The following is a 14,405-nucleotide window of genomic DNA, read 5'->3' on the forward strand; positions in this document are numbered from 1 at the left end:
TCATGACCACTGTAGGCTGTGGGGACCACATCATTGAGCGTATTTAAGTCAGAGGAAGATAGGTTCTTGAATAGTAAGAGATCAAAGGTGACAGACAGAAAGTAGGAGAATGGTGCGTACTCTTTATGATGAATCATCTAAATCTGCTCCTACACCCAATCTTATGGTCAAAGGATGAGATGAGTACATCAGTAAGAAATGATCCTGGGAGGATCAAAGCAAACAGTCACGTTGGGTGGTAATAAGAAATAGCAAAAGCAAAGAAAGAAACTACTGATGACAACTGATGTTCAGCTACATTACAGGACAGGGTATAAATACTGGAAATAACTAGATCTTGTGAGAAAGAGACCGCGATAATTGCAAGAAACATTACTCTTTCAATAAAGCAAATAAATAAAAGATTAAGGTAGCCTGAAGAATAGAGTTCATACAGGTATGTAGGACAGTTTCTTAAAACATTCTGAAACCAGACAGGGAACAAGCCATTTCAAATCTGGCAATGGACAAATCAGACAAGATTAGTAAGTAAAGGACCATTAGCTATGAACATGTATATACAATAGAACTTGAATTTGAGATTCAGAAATTCAAGTCCCTCACTGGATTCTTAAAAGTAATTACAACAGTATGAAGACAGTATAAGCTAAAGTGAACTGGGAAACTAGGTTACAAAGAACAAAAAAAATGATAAATATTTAAGGAGACATTTGATCGCTTTTAAAAATATTTTTTCACTGAAAAAGACATTACAAGAAGAATGCACCATCTATAGCTTATTTAGTTAAGGAGGATATCAATTTGAAAGATGTACAATGCTGTAAACGTGGGTGATCATTAACTTTTAAAGCAAAAGTTCAAACTCTGAATTATATGAAAATAAATAATTCCACATTTTACACAAAGTTTGCACATCATACGAATGAAACAAAGTTGAAACGAAGTTGAAAGTATATTTTGTAAAGATTTATTATTTAATACTACACTTACTGGCAACACAACTGCAGGAGACACACACACACACCACACGTGAAGTTGCAGTGACAGTGAAATTACCACCTCTTAACAGAAGTTTGCAATAAAAAATGTATGTCACTACAATTGATTACTCAAATATTGCACTGCTAACAACACTGAGATAACCATTTGCACCACATTCCCAACTTTTTTTAAAAAGTATGCAGATGTGTTATTAAACATGTAGGAATTACTGTGATTAGCTACAGGAACTGATGTATATTTTGTATAAAGCAAGGCCAGCAAACAAATCACTAAAGAGGATGCAGCAACTAAGCAGCAAACAGGGCAATGAAGGAAAGTGAGTGAAGCATCAGGTGGGGCAGCAACAGGAAAGCAGTGAACAGAATGGAGCATGGATAGAAAATGGGGCAAGGAAAAGGTAGCAACAACAGGCAAACTACTTATGGTTCCAGCGCAGTGTTAGTGCAAGGACATAATATAAACAGCACCAACTTCCTGTTCAAGTGCATTGGCAGGAAATCCACCAACGTTTAAACTTAAAAGTCCAAATAGGTTTCTTTTTTGTTTTTAATTTGACCCAACAGCTTTCTACACCTTACAAGTCTTGAGGGTTCTCTCAGTTCTCCGTGAACCAAGTAAGCGTGCCACAGCTGTTAAGAATACATTTTAAATGCCCCTCACAGCGTGGCAACAAGTTGGCTTCTCTCTCTCTCACACACACACACACACACACACACAGAGCAAGGAATCCACCACAGATCTCTTTGACTGACCTTTGCAGGTAGTTCTGACATTTCATTTCCTCATTTAGTTGAATTTTTACATTGAGTACATCAACTATACTATTAAATCCTGCTTAGGACCCAGAACAGGCATGTTGAGTCTTAAAGATCTGTGTGTTCCTTGACATTATTTCTGGCATATATGTAGTTGCCCTCACACAGCAGTTAAGCTGACTGTGCTTGATACTGTGAAAGTAAACACGTAAGCAGCGTAAGAAAGGATAGTTTTCTGCAGCCTAAGCCCTGAAAATATCACAAGTCAAAACCCTGGTACACCCTTCTTGACAACACCACAGTCTTGCAGCAGCTCCAGAAAGCAACACATCACCCTTTTTGGGTCAATAAGGAATGGCCAATCCCAGAAGCAAATTAAAAAGCCCCAGATAGAAATTTAAACAAAGTATCTTTTACTTTCAAAACATTTGTTTAATTCTGAGGTCCACATTAATCATTTTTATTCCACGTGGAAATAATTGTTCTCTTAATAAACGTCTTATTTCCACTGTGAAACCAACATTTTCAATTGCTTTCAACTTCTTTAAAGACGAAACCAACTAACTGAAACTGCCCAGGTTTCTAACTCAACTTCAAGAGAATTTTCTGACCGTCTGAATTTGAGAAATGCCAACACTAGATGAAGACAAATAGATATGACTAACGTGCATATATAGAAATACAACATCTAAATGCTGGACATCTCTGAAAACAAGTGCAAGTGTCCAAAAAGCTACCGTTGAAGCAAATCCCTAACTATTGCGATTAATGGACATGGTGGAAGCTTGCAATTTTGCCAGCCACAACTTGGAGCAGACACTGGAAGAATAGGCCAATTCATGTGACTATGAATTACTCAGTAAATACATTTATATTAGGATAACTGAAGTGCACTATTGTAACCACTTATTATTCCTGTATCTCTATTAGTCCAGAAACTTTGCTTCTCTATCTTTCCATCTAATTAGTGACTTCCAGAATACACTAGCAATGAACGTAATTACAGCATTATTGTTTCTCTAAATAAACTCAGTATTTGATTCTTTTAGGACTGTGAGACAATGCTTGCATGTCATAAATAATCCATTGGTTGTGAAGCACTTTACAATGTTTCAGAGGTACACAAATATAAAACCTATTCTCTTAATGTTGGTACCAATCAATTGTGTGAATTGCTCACGAGCTTTAATTGCCATGAGTGCATGTGATTTAAAACAGTTTCCTTCAAGAAACTAAGATATCAATGATTGGTGAACACAATTAGGAACTGGTTAGATTCAAAAGGACGAAATGAAAGATTTTTCACTAAAAGCAAGGAGCCCACACAGAAATGGTGCAGTAAATTGGATAAGACTGACCTTTCAGTACAAAACTGTCCTAAACTTCTCAATAATTAATCATCTCACTTAGGATAGCTGGTGTGAGAAAATTTTCCAACTCCCAAAGCTGTCAATTCAGTAAATTTAACAATACACACGGAAAATGATGCAGTATAGAGTTGATCTGCATGTGATTTGTTTTGTATTACATTACTGTTTTACAGTATGTAAAAATCACACATCTAGAGGAATTAAAGCCATACAGAAGAATGGCAAACACACCCCAGCACAAGTATAGTCTGGAAATAAAAACAAACGAAATTGCTCCCTAGCCTGCAATATTAACACAGTAATTAATATGGTTAAGTTTTACTTTTAGACGAACATTTAGTTGTACAACATGACATGCTGCCAGAACATCAGTAGCTATCAGAATTTCAGCCAGTTTTAAAAACCATGATTGACTAAGTGACTAAAAACAAACACCCCTTGCTTGCAATTAACATTCAATGCCATTACCTTCACTGAACATTCCACCACCTACATCTTGGTGTTACCATTAACCAGAATTTGAACTGGACTATCCATTGAAATGCTATTGTAGCCACAGTAGGTCAGAGACAAGGAATCCTGCAACTAGTAACGCAACTGTCTCTGCAAAGCCTGTTCACTATCAACATGGCAAAAGTCAGGAATTCGATCTGTACTTGTTTGGATGACTGCAGCTCAAACAACTAGATCTCGCCATCCAGGAAAAAGCCACTTGATTGACACCACTTCTACAAACGTTCACTCCCTCCACTATTTACACGAAGTAGCAGTGCTACCTACCATCTCAAGATGCACTGCACTAATCTACCAAAACTCCTCAGACTGTATACTCCAAACACACAAGCAATACCATCAAGACAGATAAAGGCAGCAGATACATGGGAATACTACCACTCGCAAGTTTCCCTTCAAGCCACTTACTATTTTGACTTCGAACTCCCTGCGTTGCTGGGTCAAAATTCTGGAACTCCCTGCTTAATGGCATTGCAGGTGTACCTCCACTAAACACACTGTAGCAGTACAACAGTGACACTTGGCAATGATAGGTTTGTTTGAATAGGTGAATCCTGATCCTAAGTGCATGGGAGGGGGGGGGGGCACTGATGTGGTAAGGTACTTACATTGTTACATTCTTACACTGACCAGGGTACCTCTTGTTTATACAATAATTCACATTATACTCATGTTATGAATTGTCCTTTCTACTGTAAAGGCAAGAAGCTTCAATCATTACATTAAAAGGAAGAGTTGCATCAGTATCAGCTTTTGGGAGACTGATCAAATACTAAGATCTAGGATACTTTGTGCCTCTGCTCTTTCAAAGTACAACATTGATGATTCCAGTCATGAATGAAATGTTCAATTTTCATAAATTGAAAGTCACGTACAACGTAATCTTTCAATAAATTTCACTATATATTACACGTTATATTAGTGCACGCTGTAAAGTTCCATCCAATCAAGAAAACGATTCTAGAAATGGCCAGAACAAACACGGAACAAAGGACAAAGGACAATGTACGAGATCAATGATATGTGGAAACTTTAGTCCCAAATCGTCGAATTGGCCGATGTTTTGGTATTAAATTTTCTTACATGAAGTTTTTTTTTCCTCAGCCCTTTAACATTGCAGGCATCAGTTTCAGCTGCATCGAATACGCAGAGTCGTGTACACACGCTAAATTTTTGCCCAATGTTATCGCATCATTCAACGTTTTTATATTCATTTCTTTTTGAACCGTTAGAAAGTCTGAGAGTCTAAAACTCCGAGAATCGTTAATGCAGATCTCACATCCTTCAATACACATCTTTTCAAGTGCAACCTGAACATGTGCTGTAACGTTGAACAAGAAAGCACTACCCACAATTCGACACACAAAGTTTCATCAAAGGTTTACGAAGTAATGACAAATTCAGCGTCAGTCACCCTTCCTTTTACCTTCCGGCAGCAACAGTGGCAAATTCAGTTGAGCACGTCACCAGAAAGTCTCCAAACTCGCGATTCCTCACTTTAAACTCACCCATTCATTGTCTCTCTGACTGAAGGTGTATAGCGCGACCTGACTAGCCACATCCACTATACGAAAAATATACGGATCCTGCCTTTGTAAGGCTGCGAGGCTAATATCGATACCTCTATTCCCCGACACCGCAGCCATCTTACTACGACAAACAGGCAAGATAACAGCTCGGAGAGACATCAAGGCAGACGACACAATCGCTTACAGAGCCATCGAACACCGAAAACATAAGGGTGACGAGTTCCGCTGGCAGCGTGGAAGTTGCTGTAAGAGATAGGGGATTAAAAATATATATATACATATTCGAGTCCACACATGGTGTTAGTACCAAAACAGGTTTGAAGGCATAATCAGATTGTTATAATGTTATATATTATGTAACATTATATAATGTTGCAATGTTATTTTAGTTGCAGGATATTTTTCTTATTGCTTACCACTCAGAAAGAAAGAAACGTAAACAGAAAATGCTGGAAAAAAAAACTCAACAGGTCTGATGGCATCTGCAGAGACGAGGCAAAGTCAACGTTTCGGGTTCAGTGACCCTTCAGAAAAGCAAGTTGTCAACGTTTCGGGTTCAGTGACCCTTCTTCAGAAAAGCAAGTTTTACCTCTGGCTGACTCCGACCTGTGAGGAAGCATTAAGTTGAAACCTAGTATTAAACTGAGAGATTTATGATGACTTGGATAGGTACATTTTGATTTGTGATAGTCAGCATGGATTTGTGAGTGGTAGATCATGCCTCATTAACCTTATTGAATTCTTTGAAGAAGTGATCAAACATGTGGATGAAGGTAGAGCAGTGGATGTGGTGTACATGGATTTAAGTAGGGCATTTGATAAGATTCCCCATGGTAGGCTCATGCAGAAATTAAGGAGGCATGGGACAGGGGGAAATGTGGCAGATTGGATTCAGAACTGGCTGACCCTGAGAAGACAAAGGGTGATAGTGGATGGAAAATATTCAAGACGGTGCTCAGTTACGAGTGGTGTACCACAAGGATCTGTTCTGGGACCTTCTTCTATTTGTGATTTTTGTCAATGATTTGGATGTAGGAGTGGAAGAGTGGATTATTAAGTTCGTGGACAATACAAAGGTGGTTCGAGTTGTGGACAGTGAGGACGGCCGTTCTCAATTACAAAAGGATGTTGACAGAATGCAAAGCTGGGCTGAGAAGTGGCAGATGGAGTTTAACCCTGAAAAGTGTGAGGTGATTCTTTTTGGAAGGACAAACTTGAAAGCAGAGTACAGAGTTAATGGAAAGGTTCTTGGCTGCATGGAGGAGCAGAGGGATCTTGCGGTTCATGTCCATAGTTCCCTGAAAGCTGCCACTCAGGTGGATAGCATTGTTAAGAAGCCGTATGGAGTGTTAGCTTTCATTAACAGAGGGATTGAGTTCAAGAGCTGTGAAGTTATGCTCCAGCTATACAAAACCCTGATTTGGCCACATCTGGAGTATTGTGTTCAGTTCTGGTTACCTCATTACAGGAAAGATGTGGGAGCGTTGGAAAAGGTGCAGAGGAGATTTACCAGGATGTTGTCTGGAATGGAGGGAGGGTCTTACGAGGAAAGATTGAGAGAGCTAGGGCTTTTCTCTTTAGAATGATGAAGGATGAGAGGTGACTTGATAGAGATGTACAAAATGATCAGCGATATAGATAGAGTGGACAGCCAGAGATGTTTTCCTCGGGTGGAGGGTGCTATTATGAGGGGGCATAGGTTTAAACTGAGTGGAGGTGGATATAAGGGAGATGTCGGAGGTAGGTTCTTTTCCACAGAGAGTTATGTTCTATGTTCTAAATTCTACCAGGATGTTATTCCTCCCACACCAAAAAGTGAAGGTGGTGCAGAAAGTCGGCAGAGCTAACGTTAACTCTGTTATTTTACTTCACAGATGCTGTCAGACGTGCTGAGCTTTTCCAGCAACTTTGTCTTTGTTCCTGATTTATAGCATCCACAGTTCTATTCAGTTTTGATTTAGGAAGTCATCAGTCTGTAGAGAGAAACAAATTTAACATTTCAAGTCTGACATAACTTGTGTGACATTGAATTCTGTTTCTGATATACTGCAAGTCCACCATAAGAATTTTGATGGAATACCTAAATCACAAATAAAGGTAAAGTTATTGTAGCCCAGCTATCCCATTAGAAGCAGTGGATGATAGTTTAAGAGATAGTAGGAACTGCAGATCCTGGAGAATCTGAGATAACAAGGTGTAGAGCTGGATGAACACTGCAGGCAAGCAGCATCAGAGGAGCAGGAAAATTGACACTTCAGGCAAAGGGTCTAGACCTGAAACATCAACCTTCCTGCTCCTCTGATGCTGCTTGGCCTGCTGTGTTCGTCCAGCTCTACACCTTGTTATATCGATGATAGTTTAACCTTAGGGCAACCACACCCCAGGTGAGGGGTGAGAACAAGATGCGGTGTGACTTTTATGATCACCTCAGCCAGCATGAATATTGAACCCACATTGTTGGTGTCACTCAGCATCACCAACCAGCCATTCAGCCAACCAAGCTAACCAACCCATTCCAAATAAATAGCAAGTTCCTGCAGGCTCAATTTGATGGATTTAGCAGAATGGGTACCAACTGCCAGAAAGTTCAATGTAAGATGGGCAGGCCATGTATCCTGCTCATCACAGAATCCTCAAGCAGATATTCTGGGAGGAATTTTCTCAAGTGTAAAAAGCATTCAGGTGGTCAGTACAATCAAATATCTTGAAAGCCTCAGAAAAAGAGTCTTATGAACCTCTGTATTGCAGACCATCTCGTTTGGGAAAACAGTGCAATCAACCAGACCATGAGGGAGTAAGAATTTAAATTTGTTTCTGCAAATTTTGAGGATGATCAATGCCAAATCACAGCATCCAATAACCAGAGAGATGGCGCAGGAGCAACAATTTCCCCCAAGCACCACAACAGCAATATGAAGGATCAGTTCTGTGGACAGCCATGCCAATCCGACAACAGTAAAGAGCAGACTTACAGCTTAGACAATTAAAGTCTATACCACAACAATTAGTGATGGTTGTGCAGGTCCACTTAAAATGCTATTAATTCCCTTTCCAGCTTTCTCTCCTACTTGGTGCCACTGAAATACATTTGAAGTTGTTCAGCTCCGTCAGTGAGTTGTCCTTGCCCACGTGCTGCAGGAACATTCAGTCTTGGTCTGAAAAGAAAGTAAGAAACATGATCTGGAAAAGACCATATGGCCCATTAAGCCTGCTCTACCATGCATCCCAACCATGGTTGATGTTGGGGTTCACCTCCATCTTTCCATGTACTCTCCATGTCCCTTGCTTCCATGTGAGATGAGAAATCTGTCCATTTCAATTTAAAATATACTTATTGAGGACACAACATCTTAATATCAACCCTTTCAAGCCCTTCATAATCTAGAATGTTTCAAAGTGATCACTAACAATTGACCCACACAAATGGCAGGCAGCAACCATTGTCTATGAGAGAGAATCTAACCACTGAAATAAAATAAAAAGCTGCAGATCATAAAAATCTGAAACAAAAACAAAGTGCTGGACAAATTTAGCAAGTCTGGCAGCATCTGTGCAAAGAAAAAGGGTTAATGTTTTCAGTCCAGTAACCCTTTATTGGAACTGTTTTGACAAAGGATCACTGGACATAAAATGTTAACTCTATTTCTACTTTGTCCGAGAATCTAAACATTTCTGTTTACTTTTTATTTTCCACGGGCAGTGAGCATCACTTTCACGCCCTACAATTTGTTGCTAATCGCTAACTGGCCTTCAAAAAGTTAGGATGAGTTGTCTTTATAAACCACTAAACAAAAACAAAGAACTGTGGATGCTGAAAATTTGAAACAAAAACAAACAAACCACTGCTGTCCACCAGATACAGGTGAACCCGCAATGCTGTAGGAAGGGAACTCTGGGTCTTTCACCCAGTGGCAGTGAGAAAACAGCAATATAATTCCATGTTAGGAATTATAAAAAAACTTCAGCGACATCACCTTCACTGAAGGCCCTCATAATCTACATCCCATGGATTAACATTGACCGGAAACTGAACAGGATTCTAGCTTTGAAACAGTTCAGACTGTGCAAATTCTTCAGTTACTAATTTACTTCTCAACTCTCTAATCTTGTTCACCTTTCACAAGTCATTAATCAGAAGTGTGGTGGAGTAATCTCCTCTTACCTAGATAAGTGCAATTGTAACACTCAAGGAGCTTGAAAAGGAAAGTGCAGCTGAAGAAGGGGCCCGACCCGAAACGTCAGCTTTCCTGCTCCTCTGATGCTGCTTGGCCTGCTCTGTTCCTCCACCTCCACACTCTGTTATCTCTGATTCCAGCATCGGCAGTTCTTACCATCTCACTTGATCAGTATCCCAACTACAATCTTAATCATTCACCACCAATGCTCAAGTACAATAGATATATCACAACATCATTCTGTAAGCTCCCCTAGAATGCTTCACATCATCCTAATTGGAACTATTTTGCCATTTTTCTTTGACAATAGATCAAAATCCCAGAATACCTTCACTAATAACACGATGGATAAACCTAGACAGCCTGGACATCAACAGTTTGAGAATGTGACTCACCATTACCTTCTAAAGGGCAGTGAGGGATGGTCAACAAATGCTCACCTACCAACAAAAATCACATCCTATGAACAAATTTAAAAAGTCCTTGTTAATTCTGAAACAATGGACTTAGATCATTTGGAACGTTCAGCTTTTTTAAATTTAAACCCTATAATAATGTAATGGAATCTAAACATGGGCAGTAAGCAACAAATTGCATTTATATAGTGCCTTTAACAGAACAGCACATCCCAAAATGTTTCACAGTCTCATTATAAAATATAATATGATATCAAGCTGTATAAGCAGATGGAGTGTAATGAAAGTAAATGAGGTTGAGTGTTGAAGAAATTACAGAGTACAATTCTAGAAGTCAGAACCAAGGCAGCTTAAATCCATAAACATTAATAGTTGAGGAATTAAAAATAGGAATATTAAAGCCACCATAGTTAAAGGAATATTGGAGAGTTGTGGGGATGGAGAGTTTATTAAGTTAGAGTGCAATGTAGTGAAGGAGAGATTTGAAAACATGGACATGAATTTTAAACTCAATGTCAGCAAACATACAAGTGATGTTTAAATAGGATCTTGCATGAGTTAGAACTTTAGGCAACTTCAAGTCTATGGAGGGTAGAATTTAGGAAGTCAGTATGCATTAAATTAATCACACATCGAATTAACAAAGATATGGATGAGGTAAGCCTGGCAGGAATAGAACAATGTTATGATATTGTAAACACATGACACCTTGATTGCAAAACAGCCACATTCAGCTTCACATGGTTAATAAATAGAGCAAGAGAATTGCTGTCTCAGGAATAAAGTTTCTGGGAAAGCCAAAGACTTGAAAGAGAAGAGCAGAACCTGAGGAGAGAGAACTGTTACCAATATCAGGTAGCCAGTGGGGCCAGGAAGAGAAGTTGTGAGGTCAGTAGTGTTTACTGTAAATTGTGTGTCCATTTTGTAATTTTTAACGTGCTGCACAGAGACAAAGAAACACTTGGCTAAGTAATTATCCCTTAAGATTTGTATCAGGAATAAAGACAAAAGCTTCATTCTTCCCAGTGTTTAATCATAGGCAATTTCTAATCATTCAGTACTACCTGTTGGACAAGTAGAGTGATAGTTTAGAGGAAATGGAAGAATCCGGTAAAGTAGTGGCAAGGAAGAACCAGGTGTCATGAACATATATTTGGTAACTGGCATTGCATTTTCAGATGATATCTTTGAGGGGTAGTTCACACTTAAGAAATAGAACAGGGTGCAAGGGTAGATCCATGGGGCATCTGTGATACATTTACAGGAATAGGAAATGAAACAAATGATTAACTGGATAAGATGAAACCAGATGAGTCCACTCCCATCCAGTTGAATGACAATGGACAGGTATTAGAGAAGGCTGAAAGGACTGCAGATGCTGTAAATTAGAAAAAACAAATTTCTTGAAAAGCTCAGCAGGTCTGACAGCATCTTTTCAGAGGAATCCTTAATTTTTCACATCAAGTTACCCTTCTTCAGAACAGTTAATTCTGATTTCTTTCCACAGATGCTGCCAGACCTGCTGAGCTTTTCTAGCAATTTCTGTTTTGTATTAGAGAAGGCTGGTTTGATCAACCATGTTAGAGACTGTAGACGAGTCAAGAGAACATGCAGATAGATATCATAACTTTGTCAGAGACATGTAGGATGTCCATTGGACTTAAAATTAAGAGCTGTTTTAGTATTATAACAGGGAAAGAAATTGATTAAAAGAAATTGAATTGAACAATTTTGGGAGACAAAAGCATAAGCAAGGGCTCAGAAGAAAAAGTATTTTGGGCTGAGGAAGCACTTTACAATGTTGGAAGGGTAGAGGATTGTTTGATTAAGGGGAAGAATAACGACAGCAGCTCTGAAAAAGTGAGACACAAACCCTAAGGAGAGAGAACCTTTAACAATACCAATAGAGTGAGAGGCAGGAAGAAATGTCAGGAGACTTCCAATGTTTTCTGAGACTATATGACCATGCAACTGTTTGAAATATACTGCACAGAGACGAAACAGCCTGTGGATAAAAGTGATTCCCTTGCTTGTGGCAGATGACATTCCTAAAGGGACATTGTACTTCAAGAGTGGGCCATTTGCAGTGAATGAAAATTAGAATAGTGGGGATAAGTCATTTAATATGGGGATATGGATGAGAGAGCAGGTTGTCATTTGAATGGATAAGAGAGTGCATGAGGAGAGGAAGCAAAGAAACTGGAGAAAGAATCAAATCCAAAAGGTGGAGCAGGGTCAATTAGATTGAGATTGACCCAATGGACTAGGGGAACAGAGGGAAGTGGCAGTGGGTCTGAACTGGTTGGTTTCAATCTTAGTGACAAAATATATTTATGAGTTCCTCAAACTAGTTTTAGTTGAGATTAGCAGATACAGGGAAAAGGGTTGAAAAAGATGAATGGAACAGTGAGTCACGTTCTTAAGCAAGATCTATTAGTGCTTTTAGTGCTCAAATCTGAGGTGAATGGCAACACCAGTTTATGGCAGACCTGTTCAAATCTATTTAGTTTGCATTTAAGAGAGTGTAGATGATGGTCATACAAGGAGGAATGACTAGGGTGAGAGAGAACAATAGATTGAATGAGATTAAGACTATCAAAGGTGGAGGTTAGATCATGATGGGGCAAGTCTGTAGCAACAGAAATAGGAATCAGGAAGAGTAGAGGAGCTGAATATTATTTAAATGGAGAAAGACTGCAGATTGCAGACCCCACTCATAAAAACAGTCAGACAGGGTTCAGAGGTAAATCAAAAGAAAAATAGAAGGGATGTAACTGGCCAGTTTACATAAGCTGTTTCCATGATGTGTTGAATCACAGGTACATAATAATGTATTTCATTTAGTTTCTGAAGACATCAATCAATGCAAATAGCTTCCAGTAGGTCCCAATGAATAATCATTTAATTCTTATAACGTACATTCTATTCAGCCTTTAAATAAATTGATATTGGAAGAATAATCGGGGGCAATCATATCTCCACCCTGTAGCTTAGGCAGCCACAATCCTCTGACGAAAACACACAGTTCAAAACTAGTACAAACTGTGGTTTTCTGTGATTTTCCAATATTTTCTTTTCTTAGACTGACTGCAACATTAGTCCCTGTGAGGCCCCGTTAACGTCCAAATATCTGCCATCTGTTTGAGCATAATTCCTGTCCAATATAGAAATGTCAACAGCATTCTTTGGACAAGAATCAACCCACAATTAACTTGCAGGCCTAGCCTTCTCAACAAATACCATTTTGTTTGCTTTCTTTTCATTAAAACAAATTGCTACTTACAGTTCATAAATCACCTTCAGTTCTCAGCTCACAGTTCACAGCTCCAAACCAAAATTGATATAAATAAAAAATCATGAAGGTCTCAACACTTGACAGCTCAACGTTTCGACAACATTTTCAGTATTTTCTGGCGTATGCGAATATTCTGAGTTCCCATCTCCCTTCTAGTTCCTGATTAATTGCTGCTTCTCAACAAGCTGCATTCCCTTTTAGAAGAACCGTGTTGGCTTGTTCTATCATACGATGCATTCCAAGAGCATTGTTAAGACTTCCTGTCACAATTCACTGAGGTAGCATGCTTGAAATTACGCCCTGCTATCCCCAAAGTCATCATAAAAATTAAAGCTTTTAAAAAAAACATAAATCCTCAAATTATCTGATTTTCAGACTCAGGTTAATAGAAAGTATAGGCTAGATTCTTGTACTTAGCAATAATCACTATGTATTACACATAATCAGATTCTAACTATAGATACGCAATTAAACTAAATTAAGTAAACTCAACAAGTAAAACCTTAAACCCTGATAAATGTCCTCATACATACACACAAACTGACCAATACCAAACAGAGAAAAGAAAATGCATGGGTGGAGATAAAATGGGAAAATTCCTGTAATCTTTGGTCACACTTTGTGTTGGTTTTGTTCTTGCTGATCCAGAGGTTTCTCCCCATTCTCTGATAGGTCCACTGATTTGCAAGAGGCATAGGGTGGCTGATTCACATTTGGAAGGTCTCTGAGTTACCTTGTTCAAAGTCAGAACTTCTGGTTGAAAATAGCTTGTTGCAGAGAACTAAAAGGAAAAATCTTTGTCATTGACAATTGATCCCTAATCCACAACCAGCCCCTTGGCTCCAGTTCCTTAATTTTAAAAGCCATTCTTATAAATACCTGGTTTAAAACAGTTTTATTTTCTGTCATTTGGGTCCACAGTTTAAAAAAAGACAAAACTATAAAGCCACGGCCTTTACATTGCTTAATCATAGGTGTCAACATTTCCTAATGAATGTTGTTGGGCTAACTGGCCAATGTTTCAATGTTTTCAATCTCTTTCTTTTGAAAATTGATGAATTATTTACTGATTGACCATTCCCCACTTTAACAAATTTTGGAAGTCATAGCCAGCTCATCCATTAACTCCACAACTATATTTTTTAGAACTCTATGTTGAGGGTATTCGGCCCTAGAGACTATTTTTTATTTCAAGCATATACTATATTCATAAAAAATATCTTTGTATATACACATAGGCACAGATGCAGTTTGATTCTATACAGTAGCATATCAAGAAACAAACATTGCAGTTTGACTCCATCCATGCATTTATGTTTACATGCATTGAGGCACTACGAAAGTCCGATA

At 38.6% G+C, this 14,405-nt stretch overlaps 2 protein-coding genes across 17 annotated transcripts in view; one reads left to right on the forward strand and one right to left on the reverse strand.

The window, feature by feature from the left end:
* dcp1b (decapping mRNA 1B) overlaps nt 1–5,321 on the reverse strand; it is a 94,384-nt gene extending 89,063 nt beyond the window's left edge. For 2 of the 6 annotated variants that reach the window (XM_048548439.2, XM_048548437.2), the window contains exon 1: nt 5,149–5,264. In XM_048548439.2, the coding sequence (XP_048404396.1) occupies nt 5,149–5,152 (4 nt within the window). In that variant the 5' untranslated portion in view covers nt 5,153–5,264. Of the gene's footprint in view, nt 1–5,148 lie in introns of all 6 variants that reach the window. The other 4 variants (XM_048548436.2, XM_059652394.1, XM_048548438.2 and 1 more) reach the window with 4 other exon arrangements.
* LOC125460699 (voltage-dependent L-type calcium channel subunit alpha-1C-like) overlaps nt 1–14,405 on the forward strand; it is an 814,036-nt gene that overhangs the window by 49,893 nt on the left and 749,738 nt on the right. The gene's annotated exons all lie outside the window — the stretch shown is intronic.

Source organism: Stegostoma tigrinum, chromosome 18 (assembly GCF_030684315.1).
Source record: "Stegostoma tigrinum isolate sSteTig4 chromosome 18, sSteTig4.hap1, whole genome shotgun sequence".
NCBI lineage: Eukaryota > Metazoa > Chordata > Chondrichthyes > Orectolobiformes > Stegostomatidae > Stegostoma > Stegostoma tigrinum.